Raw genomic sequence first — 12,051 nt, 5'->3', positions numbered from 1 at the left:
TATGTATACCACAACTTACTCAGACACTCATCTGTTGTTGGACACCTGGGTTACTTCCAGGTTTTGGCTATTACAAATTGTGCTGCTATGAACATAGGTGTACACAAATCTTTTTGTATGGGTGTGTTGGGTTCCTTAGAATATATCCCCAGGAGAGGAACTGCAGTATCATAGGGTAGGTCCATTTCTAGCCTTCTGAGAGTTCTTCAGACTGCTCTCCACATGGGTTGAAGCAACTGACATTCCCACCAGTCTCTGCCTCATTCTAACCTACTATATTGCTGCTATTCTTCCCATTTAATTCCATCCCTGTCTTTAGAAACTATCTGGCAGCAGGAGATGATCAAGAGGGTAAGAATGCACAGTCTATTGGACTTGTCAAAGCATCATAGACAGTGCAAGAAACTTCATGGGTTATTGAGCAATGCTTTATTTTATTTTTTATCAGAGCACTGTTCAGTTCTGGCTTCTGGTTATGTAGGGGATTGAACCTGGGACTTTGGAGCATCAGACATCAAAGTCTTTTTGTTGTTTTTTTTAAATATTTGTATTTATTTATTATTGGATAGATACATGGAGAAATTGAGAGAGAAGGAAAGAGGCAGAAAGACACCTGCAGCCCTGCTTCACCACTTGTAAAGCTTTCCCCCTGAAGGTGGGGACCAGGGGTTTTAACCTGCATCTTCGCACACTGTAATATGTGTGCTTAACCAGATGCACCACCACCAGACCCCTTCAAAGTCTTTTTTGCATAACCATTATGCTATCTCCCCAACCTGAGCAATGCTTTATTATTTTTATCTTTCCCCCTTCCTCTCTCTATCACTCTCTAAAATTATAGAATAAAAATTGGGCACGGGAGGCAGCTCAGTGATATCATGCATGTATGAGACACTGAGTTCATTCCCCACTGCTTTCAATAGAGAGAGAGCAAAGCATACCAGGAAGAGGTGAATACACATTAGATGGGACAATGCCTATTCCTACTTTGCAGTCATAAAGGAAACAAAATATTTTCAGGAGTTTTAGATAGTAGAGAAAGGGAGGGAGAGGATTGGCCTTCTGTGATGCAGACAAATTGAATGCTTAGGGTTGAGCAGGCTCTCGCTAGAGAGCTCTTTTCTGAACCCAACATTGCCATGCCACCATGCCCTATAATCTCCAGTCCCCACCCTGGATGTCCTCTGAGAGGCCCAGGCAAATCCAGATTATTTCCATATACACAAACGCTTCCCTGCAGTCAAATCTCCAACCTGAATCAGGAAACAGAGCCTCAGTGGGGAAGAGAATGTAGCAAACCCTCTCCTCCAGCTCCAAATTCAAGTTGCCTCAGGGAAGCATCAAGTGTCACAGTGTCATCTACCTGTGACAAACTCACTTTGGCTTCAACTAGTTTGGGTGGTATTTTGGTCACTGAAAACAATCAGAAAGGAGTTTTCTGATCCACATTATTTAAAGCCTTTGAAAGATTTCTAAACTAATGTCCACTTTCTAGAAGCTTCTAGAATCTGAGTTTTATAGAAGATCCTTGAGCTAGATTTTATTCTTGAGTGGCCAGTTTTCTCTGACCCAGGGATCATTATATTTGAAGGCAAAGTACATTTCCCTGGGAGAATCTCGAATTTTAATTCGGGGGGGGTGCCTTCTTGCATGGCAAAAATTCTGCAGAAGCAAAGGGTGGTCAGCAGGTGGTGTAGACTGAGGAAAGATTTGGCAAAGACAGGGCGAGGTAGTGGGTAAAGGCAAGTAGATTCCTTCTCGGTTGCTTTTTGCCATGTTGCCTTCTGTGTTCTCTTATTCATTCCTCCAAATTGACACACTGCTTTTATAACTAGCAAGATGAATCGCAATGGTTTCACTTGAACATTTCTCGAGACTTAACAAGTTCCTGAAAACTGAAGTTTCTGCCAGAGCAATAACCCAGAAGAGGTCACTGTGTCCCTCAATGCAGTAGGGTGTCCTCTCTGGGAACAGTGATACAGAATCTGCTTCAGCCCTGCCTAAAGAAAACCTCAAACTCCAGTCACTGAAAGGCAGCTGGGGGCTAAATAAGAAAACATACAAATACAATAAGCAGCATATGATGTTCTTCCCCTTCAGTGGCCCTGTCTCCAACGTAAACGGCTGGGTGATTCAGGCTAGGCAGGACCTCGTTATCCCATGAGGCACTGGGAGGCTTATATACGTTGACGAGCTGAATAGTTCCAACAGAAATGGAGTCATAGAAGGTCGAAGAGGCCGTATGGTAAACGTCCGCAAGACACGATTTGGCGTAGATGGCTCGGCCATGTTTAGGATGGAGATTATAGCATATTAAATCGAATCCACTGATGGTGAATCGAGCAGCTCATCGACTGCTATATGTGTTTCTTGTAGGCAGATAACATCTGCCTGATGCTGTATCGCCAATTGACCAATAAGAACGCGTTTGGCAAAGGACAGCCCCTCAACATTAAGTTGGAGGACTCTGAAGAGCAGGACCAACAGCTTGAAAGCTGGCAGGAGCTGCTTGTTGCTGGCTTTGAAAGTGACTGGGATCCATGTGGATTCAGTCGGCTAGGAAGGATCGTCAGTTTCCCCAATGAATGGGTACTCACGAGATGCACCACGGGAAGGTCGGTCCAATGCATCCCCTGTTCAACGCTTGACATCTCGTCACCCAATCTGGTCCCCTACACCTACACTGAACTTCTCTGTTCCAGTCTCTTGGAAACAGAGCTGGCAGTCAGCTGAGGTAAAGAACAAACACCTCATCACAGACCCCTGCAAGCGTCAACCCGGCTTTGACCTAGCACGTTATGATTGGGCCCTCCTCAATCGCTATCGAACAGGCCATGGCCAGTGCACCGCTATGTTCCATCGCTGGGGAGCCAGAGACAACCCGAACTGCCCCTGCGGCTCCAGACAGACTATGACCCACATAGTCAACGACTGCCACCTCTCCAGATTCAAAGGAGGTCTCGAAACTTTACATCAGGCTCAACCTGATGCTGTTGACTGGCTACGGAAGAAGGGCAAACGCTAGAAGTGGCCCTGTGCTATTCAGTGCTTGCCCAGCAGGGGACAGTACACACTTGGAAACTTGGACCATTTAGTTTCTCTTTTATTTTTTTTTCCCCTTTGAGCATAATGGTTATGCAAAAGACTTTCCTGCCTAAGGTCCTGAGGTCCCAGGAACCACCATAAGCCAGAGTTAAGCAATGTTCTGGTGTGAAGGGGAAGGGGAAGGGGAAGGGGAAGAGGCAGGGGGAGGGGAAGAAAGGAAGGCAGTGTTGGGGGGGGGGGAGAGGTTACCTGGGGGCCTTCCCCAATTCATCATGGAGCCTCTTGAAAGAATTGCAAGACAACAGTCATAATCAGTACACAGATTCCAATCTTCTTTTATTATGAGGTAGAAACAGTGCCGAAGTAAAGTTAGAGTGAAAGCTGGCAAGATGAAAGGGTAGGGTCCCAAGGGCCTGGAAAGATTCTAAAAAAGTGTGGTCCGGGAGGTGGCACACTTGATAAAGCTTTGGACTCTCAAGCATGAGGTCCTGAGTTCGATCTCTGGCAGAACATGTGCCAGAGTGATGTCTGGTTCTTTCTCTCTCCTCCTATCTTTCTCATAAATAAATAAAATCTTTAAGAAAGAAAGAAAGAAAGGAAGGAAGGAAGGAAGGAAGGAAGGAAGGAAGGAAGGAAGGAAGGAAGGAGGAAAGGAAGAAAAGATTCCAAAAAAGCCTCTCCAGTGAGTGTCCCCACTTCTTGAACCCTATATGTCACACCTGGGCCAGCTTCCCATTGGACTGCTGAAATCTCCAGGTGTGGTTATTTTCCCAAAACTCCTCCCACAGTGTGAAAGGTTTCCTTTTGTGCTCATGCTCCCATGTCCCATAGGTGTGCAATATTTCTGTGCCCCGTTCCCACTTCCCCATGTGTGCAATTGTGGTGCAGCAAAGTGTCTGTGCTGCCAGGCTTTCCCTACCTATTCCCTGACCTCTACAAAAAGAAAGAAAGGAACGAAAGAAGGATGGAAAGGAGGAAGGGAGGGAGGAAAGAAGGAAGAGAGAGAGAAAAAAAAGAGGGGAGGAGGAGGAAGAAGAGAGAGAGAAGAAGGGGGGAAAAGAAGGAAGGGAAGGGAAACAATAAACAAAACCTGGGCCTCTTGCATAGAAGCTCTGCGTGTTCTTGTTGCACCATCCATCCTTGGATCATTTAATCAGTGATGAGTCCTCACTCTGTAAGTGTACTCTTCCAAACCAGACTTTGAGGTAAATGCGGTCTTTTAGGGCATTTCCTTTTTTTCCCTCTGGTTCTCCATCACCAGAAGATAGACTAGTACACAAAAATCTTCCACAAGACCTTCCTGACTGAATGACTAAAATTTAGATGAACTTCTGTGTCCCGTTTTACTTATTTGTTTGTTTGTGTTTGCTTTTATATTTTATTTTTACTGAAACACTGCTCACTTATGGCTTATGATGGCGCTGGAGATTGAATCTAGCATGTATGGCGTCTCAGACATGAAAGCCTTTTTGCATCACCACTATGCTATCTCCTTAGCTAGTCTGCATAACTTTGGGTAGGTGACAAGACCTAGTGAGTCTCAACAGTTTTCACTACAGTAGGTAAAAGGTGACCGTTTCCTGGCATTCCTGAGAATATAAGCTATCCTGCAGTTTGACAAGCACTGTGCATGAGAAGAGTCCTGCCAGCGTCCTGGTGTCTGTCATCAATTCTAAAGACCTCATACTTCCTGTCTATCCTGTCTGTCCAACCAACACAGCACCACAGCATCAATGAGTATGAAATAGTAATTTCTTCCTCTGCTAGGGCTTGTGGTCTATGTCTCTTTTTACCTTCTCTTTACCTCATAGTAATCTACTATGTATCTCTCAGCACATGGCCTTCATTGTAAATAGCTCCACATGTGAGTTAGAGCATAGCTCTAAGCCAGGTGGTGGCACAATTGGCTGAGCTCACTATGGATCCAGGATCCATAAGGATCCAGGTTTAAGACCCTGCTTCCCACTTGCTTCATAAGCAGTGAAGTGGGTCTGCAGGTGTCTCTCTTTCTCTTTCCCTCCTATGTCCTCCCTTCAATTTCTCTGTCCTATCAAATTAAAAAGAAAAAAAAAGGGAAAATGGTCATTGGAAGCAATAGATTCATTGTAAAGGCACTGAGCCCCAGCATTAACCCTGGTGGCAATAAAAATAAAATGAAAATTAATTTAATTTTTTAAAAAGCACCATTCAAAGTTCCAGTTCTCTAGTTCTGTATCGGCTTCTAGTTTCCTTTTCAGTCACACCCAGAGTTCTTCCAGAGTTCTGGGTTAATTCAGTGCTATTTACAGTCTCTATAAACATTGTTTGACATCCAGATACTTCACTCAATAGCTCTAGAGAAATCATTTACTCCTCCTTGCAAAGGTCCTCTGTTTATTTAAGCCTAGCTTATGTAAATATATATACTATGTAGACTCTTCATGAATATTTAATTGAATTATTATTTTTTTATCCATAAAGCCCATTTTTACCTCCGACTCTGAAAGCTATCTCTGAATTTCACAGTCTGGTCAGACCCAGTGTTCTGCACCATGCTGGCATTTAGCTGGATCTTATTCTCATACAGTATTCTAAGTGACAGTAGCTATTGATTTTCCCCAAACCTCTCTCCCAACCCATTAAACTAGTCCCTGCTTGGGATAGGGTTTTGTCAGAAATAAATAATAGATTTCTTATAAAGTAATAAGCAGACTACTTTTTAAAAGTCAGTGGCATAATCTAGATCAACTATAAAATTTCAATGTATTGAATCATTCAGTAGAAAAAGGTAAAAAGTGACTCCTATGTCCCAAAGGCTGTGAGGACACAGGAGGAAGTACAAAGGAGACCATGAAGACAAGCTTGAGGATTAATATAACAACATAAGCAAAGGACTATGCTAGCAGGTGACCTCATAATGCTCCCACCCCATTACCTGCCCCCAGGACCATGATATATGGAGGAACTGAGAGCAGTATAGCCCCACCACCCAGCCACCATCTTGTGTTCCTAGCAATCACAGTCAGGCTTGGGAGCACGTGGGACTGCCTCTTCCAAGCTGCTCATTCCATTGTCAACTGGGGCTAACTGGTAATCAGAGTCCTTATTCCTATCTGTGAGGGGAGAAAAAGATGACAAAAGATGAATGTTGGTAGAGAGAGTACAGCCCTGAGTCCCCACCTCCCCTCAGCTGTTCAGAGTCCATTCAAGGTACAGAGGGCTCCCCTGACAATGGGATCACATGGCCTCAGGGCAGTGTGCTACTGTGGGGTGGGGTGTTTGGGCCTTTCCACAGGTGTGGGGCAGGGACTGGGGCCTCAGCAGTAGCTGCTGCTTCACAAGAAGGAATAGTTTTGACCAAGGATAAGAGCAGAGCCTTATTCCCTCTGGGGCTGGACCAGCCAGAGGGCCCCCACGCCCTCCTGTAGCCCCCCTTACCTTGCTGATACCACCTGACCAAGACCAAGCTTCCAACCCCAAGCAAGACAGTGGCCAGGATGCAGAAGAGAACTGTGGTAATGAGCCCAGAAGAAGAGGGTAATTCTGGGAACACACAGGAAAACAGCCATGGAATGTCTTCTGTGTCCCTCCTCTGCCCCTCCTGCCCACCCCCACTCCCCACCCAAACCAAGCCCATCCTCACCCCAGGCCACAGTCAGTGCCTGGCTCAGGCCAGAGTGCTGCACCTGGCAGCTGTACTGAGTCTCCATCCCCCGCAGCACCCGCACAGCAGCCCACGTCTGGTAGGTGCCATCCCCGCTGGGCCGCGTCTCCACCCACTCGGTCTCCTGGCTCAGCTCTTCCTCGCCCAGCCACCAGCTCACAGAGATGTCCCGGGGGTAGAAGCCCCGTGCCCAGCACCTCAGTGTGGTGCCCCTGTCCTGGGCCAAGTGCCTTGTCACCTGTACTGTGGGCGGCTCTAGAGGGAGAGAAAGAGGGAGGAGGCTGGGAGGGACTGTATTCTGTCCCCCAGGCTTGGCCACAGGTCCCCCATTATCTTCCAGGGGGGTCAGGCCTGAGAGAGATGGGCATACAGGAGATGGGAGTGGAAGTCTCTCCTCAAGGAGTGGCACCCAATCTACCGTGAAGTCAAGGAAGGTCCACTGCCAGTTGCTCTAAGAGGAGCTCTTGCAGGAATTCCATGGGGAGATGTAACTACCTGCTGCCAGCCTCCTAGGAGGGTCGTGGGCAGGGCTCTTTGGTCCTGTATTGACTCCCCCACTCCTCCCTTTCTCCACAGAGGCTGTGGGGCCCTCAGAGACTGTCCACACTTCCCCTGTGGTCTCCTGCACATAGTACATGGCTAATGAGTGGTTAGACAAAGGCAAGAAGGATGGGCCTCCCTCACGTGGACCCAACCTGACCGGAGAGTGGGGCTCTGCTGGGAAGCCCAGCCTCACTCTGCCCATGGTCACTTGCTTTATAGATGAAGATAATGAGCCCCAGATCTGGGTGTTTACAACCCAAGACCACACAGGGAGACCTCAGAATCACCACTCCCCTCCTGGGTCGCGGGTATGGGGGTGGTGCTGAGCTCTGGGCTCTTTCTTTTTCTGCTGTGCCATTGACTAGTTGGCCATTCTGGGCCCATGTGGACTCAGCTGAGCCAGGAAGACAGCCTACCAATGCCAACCTCCCCTCAAGGCTCTGCCAAATAGAATGGTCTCCAGGGTGAGAGTATAGGACACTCTCTCTCTCTCGGACACTCTCTCTCTGGATAGTCCGGGGGTAAATCTTACTTCTCTGGGTGAGGTTAAGGCCGCCCAGCTCCAGGTATTTGTGCAGGGAGGTGAGGCAGAGGCTGCCCAGGTAGGCCTTGTTATACTCAGCATAGCAAGGTTCCCTCTCCCACCAGCGCTTGGTCTTCCAGGCCACAGAATTGGCGGACACCCAGCTCTGAGTCTCCAGGTCCAGTGTCAGGTGGTCCTGCCCATCATAGCCATATTGCCAGAAGCTGCTAGAGATTCCGCCCTCCTGGATCTCACAGCCGAACATGATCTGGGCGCTGTGTGTGCCTACATGCAGGGGCAGGAAAGTGGGGAGTGAGTAGGGGAGACATGGATCTCCAGTTCCTCTGGATGCTGCTGCTCCGACTCTGGGGACCCAGTGGCCCCTGCTTGGTTGTAGGAAGAGAACGGGAGGAGACGCAGGCAGAAGGAAGCCCTGACAACTCTCCTTGTTGGCCAAGCAACAAGCAGTGCAGCACACAGGCTCAGAGGGAAGTGTGAAGGGAGGAGGGTGGGGAGCCCACTGCACTCACCGCTGCTCTGGTTGTGGTAGCCCATCACTGTCCACATCTCCACCTGCTGCACCTTCGCCCAGGCCTGATGCTTCTGGGTCTCCATCTCCCAGTACTGGGCGTCTATGGGTGTCATCCACAGGGCCTGGGGTTTGGCCCTGCCCTCACGGCTATCGAACCGGATGAAAGGCTGGTCATTCACATAGCCTATGACCAGAAACTGGGGCAGGGCTGGGCCTGGCTCTGACAGACACAGATAGTGGTAGCGAAGGGAGTGTGTCCCTGCAGAGAAAAGATAAAATTTTAGAATCACAGGATCTGTACCAGGGGTCTGTGTGTTGAACAGCTGAGCAGTAGAGGCCAGTCTTAATGTATTCACTATCAGCAATAACAAGACTTGGGAACCGGATGGTGGCGCACCTGGTTGGGTGCACATGTTACAATGCACAAGGAACCCGGTCCCCACCTGCTGGGGGAAAGCTTTGCAAGTGGTGAAGCAGGGCTGCAGGTGCCTCTCTGTCTCTCACCCTCTCTATATCCCCCTCCCCTCTCAATTTCTATATGTCTCTATCCAATAATAAATTAATTAAAATATTTAAAGAAGGAGGAGGGGAAGGGGAAGGCAAAGGCGATGGAGAAGAAAAAGGCCTGTGAGTTTCAGTTTGAAAGCAGGAGCATCTAACTACTTTAAGTAAGTTGATAAACACTGAGGCTCTGCAGAGGTCAGAGTCTTATTATCTCTTCTGGATCTAAGTGTGTTGAGCATGGGAATAGAAGAGTGGGTGTGGGGTAGACATGAAAGAAACTGTGTGAATGAGGAGCCAGCTCTCTCAGACCAGATTCCAGTCCCCAGAGCACCCTGGCTCTGGCCTCCTCCCTCTACCCCACCCTACACACACACACTACTAAAGCCCTCCCATCTTGACAGGGCCACCTGTGGGCTGGGATGCCTCAACTCTGCCATCTTCTCTCTTCAGCTGATGGACAATGTCTTACCTCTAGACCATGGTTTGTTGTCTACCTTCAGATGGGCCAGTTCTGCCATCAACATCTTTGCAAAGGAAGAAGGACCATCCTCCACCACTGGAAGCCCCCATGGACTCTCTGCAGGGGGGACAATGGAAGAGAAGTCTGAATCTCAAGAAACAACAATACCCTTCACATGCAAGAGTGGTCTAGACGGAAAAGTGTCCAGCCACAATATTCCCTAGATAGTCAGTTAATGACTGCACTGTCTGGATCATGTTTGCTACTTCACCTCAGACTTTTTATATTTGGAAGATGACTTCTTTCCTTTATCTTCATGAGCCAACCCCTGTCAGACTCTGAAGATTTTATTTATTTACTTTCTGTCTCCAAGGTTATCACTGGGGGCTTGATACTGGCACTATGAATCCACCACTGAAAGTGGCCATTTTTCCCTTTTTCTTTTTTTTTCTTTCTGTCAATAGGACAGAGAGAAACTGAGAGGGGATGGGGAAAGGGAGGGAAGATAGAGAGAGAGAAAGATTCCTGCAGACTTGCTTCAGTGCTCATGAAGTATCCCCCCCTGCAGATGGAAAGTGGGAACTCGAACCCAGGTCCTGGTGCATGTGCAAGTGCTACATGCACTTTACCAGATGCACCACCGCCAGACCCCCCTCTTCTGAAGCTTCTTTACCTGTCCTAGATTTCATAGTCTTGAAGAGAGTCATGCTCTTGCTTTGGGTGAGTCTTATCTCTATTCAATACATTAATTAATTAATTAATGTATTAACTTGAAGCACGCACTGTGTATCACAAAATTATAGCTGGAAAAAATCATTAAATAGGAAGGCTGGGTAGTGGTGCACCCAGCAGAACACACACATCACCAAGCACAAGGACCTAGGTTCAAGCCCCTGCAACCCACCTGCAGGAGAGAAGCTTCACGAGCAGCGGAGCAAGGCTGTGTCTCTCTGTTTCTCTCCCTCTCTATCTCCTCCTTGCATCTTGATTTCTCTCTGTCTTTATCTACTCAGTAGATAAAATATTTTTAGAAACCTTTTAAAAAACTAAATAGTTTGACAGAGTTGCCACTAGGATTTTCCTGTTTGCTTCCTTTATTCTCAGAGCACTGCTCAGCTCTGGCCTATGTTGATGCTAGGGACTGAATCTGCAACCTTTGCTGTCTCAGGAATGAAAGGTTTTTGTATGACCACTACGCTATCTCTCTAGCCTCTAGGAGTATTTTTTAAATTTTGTTATCTCTATTATTGGATAGAGATATCCAGAGATCGAGAGGGGTGGAGGAGATAAAGATACTTGCAGACCTGCTTCAAACTCGTGAAGCCCCACCCCCCACCCCGCAGGTGGGGATCAGGGGCTCGAACCTGGATTCTTGTGCACTGTACTGTGTGTGCTTAACCAGGTGTGCCACCGCCTGACCCCTAGGATTCTTTTTTAATACTTTTCAAATTATTACTATTAGTGATTTAATATTGATTTACAAAACCACAAGATAACAGGAGTATAACTCCACACCATTCCCACCACTAGAATTCTGTGACTCCATCCCCTCCATTGGAAACTACAGTGGCTCTCCCAAGGTCACAGATATGGGTAGACTATTATTTCTGTAACAGTCTATATTTATTTATAGTTTTGCCCACAATGAGCAGATGCTGGCCCCCAGTGTCCTCTCGGAGCCTCAGTTCCTATCTGTGTGTATCTGTTCTCAGATCAGAAAGGGTTATAAAGGGTATAAACTGAGCCAGGCAAGAAGGACCCCGACTGCAACACTACCACCTCGGTGGACAAGCCCTCGGACGCCTGCGCAGGAGGTGAACCAGAGTGCCTGGGGCTGCGGTGAGAACCAGAACAGAAACTGAAACTGCGGAAGAATGGAAATTCCCGGACAGATAGCCTCCACCACCACTTCTGGGGTCGTCATGGCAAGCAGGGGAGGGAGCCCCGCCAAGACCACTGGAGGTTCAGGGACTGAGGTGGAGGGGAGGGTGATCGAACAACCTAAAAGGGTCCTACCGCGGTCATGCTGCCTCCTGCCCCCAACACACACACGCCGCACTCATCCCAATTAATGGGCGCAGTGTCCCTGAAGCCATGGTCAATTTCTCCAACTCCTTCCCGCCCCAAACTTCGAAATGGTCTTCACATTCTACCAATCCTCCCCTGTCCTACCCCACCCGACCCTTTTCCTGAAATGGCAGGGTCCACGGTGGGCACCCAAGCTACATCCCCCCTCACCTGCTGCGGCCTGGGGTCCCAGTCCCCACAGTACCAGCAGCGAAGGCAGCAGCCAAGCGCGCAAGCTCAAGGGGCCCCGGGCCGCCAGCCTCGCACTGCCCCGGGGCGACGATTCTCCCCAAGTCTGTCTTCACTGACAGTGGCGACCAACCCCGAGAACTGCCAGGCGTGCAGCCACTGGAAATGCCCGGACAGATTAGAAGCGCTCGGAAGTCCGGTCCCGGAGGCTAGCAACCTGCCACCTCTGGTCTCCAGCCACGCCCCCTTTCCGCTAGGCCACGCCCCCTCACAGGCCAGCCTCCCGTCTCTGCTAGGCCACGCCCCTTTCCATCCTGCTCTGGACCCGGCCCACCATGACCGGCAGCCTGCAGCTATTGATCCGATTCACCCGGGACCAGTCGCCAGTCCTGACTTCGGACAGGACAGGCAGCCCAGCAGGACTGGCTTCAACAGCCACCCATTCTCGAGCCCTGCTTCAATTTCTTCCACCCCACACCCCTTCGCTGGTCCAACTTCCTGCCCTGTCTCCTCCAGGCTCTGCAGACCCCATGGCGTCCATACAC

The 12,051-nt window shown here is 48.7% G+C and overlaps 2 protein-coding genes across 2 annotated transcripts in view; both read right to left on the bottom strand.

Annotated features, from left to right (window-relative positions):
• The window catches only part of ARF1 (ADP ribosylation factor 1), a 442,994-nt gene extending 434,873 nt beyond the window's left edge, over positions 1 to 8,121 (bottom strand). The window contains exon 1 of the mRNA XM_060197421.1: positions 8,105 to 8,121. The gene's annotated coding sequence lies outside the window, so the exon portion shown is untranslated. The remainder of the gene's footprint in view (positions 1 to 8,104) is intronic.
• On the bottom strand, positions 5,765 to 11,756 carry LOC103117188 (H-2 class I histocompatibility antigen, Q10 alpha chain-like). Its single transcript, XM_016190046.2, has 7 exons — positions 11,489 to 11,756; positions 9,260 to 9,367; positions 8,285 to 8,545; positions 7,764 to 8,039; positions 6,668 to 6,943; positions 6,463 to 6,567; positions 5,765 to 6,137 (listed from the first exon to the last, which is right to left on the bottom strand). Exons 2-7 carry the CDS (start codon positions 9,312 to 9,314, stop codon positions 6,034 to 6,036), a joined length of 1,077 nt encoding a protein of 358 aa, XP_016045532.1. The 5' UTR covers positions 9,315 to 9,367; positions 11,489 to 11,756; the 3' UTR covers positions 5,765 to 6,033.
• Between the last annotated feature and the right edge of the window lie 295 nt (positions 11,757 to 12,051).

This window comes from Erinaceus europaeus, chromosome 9 (assembly GCF_950295315.1).
Source record: "Erinaceus europaeus chromosome 9, mEriEur2.1, whole genome shotgun sequence".
Classification (NCBI taxonomy): Eukaryota; Metazoa; Chordata; class Mammalia; order Eulipotyphla; family Erinaceidae; genus Erinaceus; species Erinaceus europaeus.
This window is presented reverse-complemented; position numbering and strand designations above follow the sequence as displayed.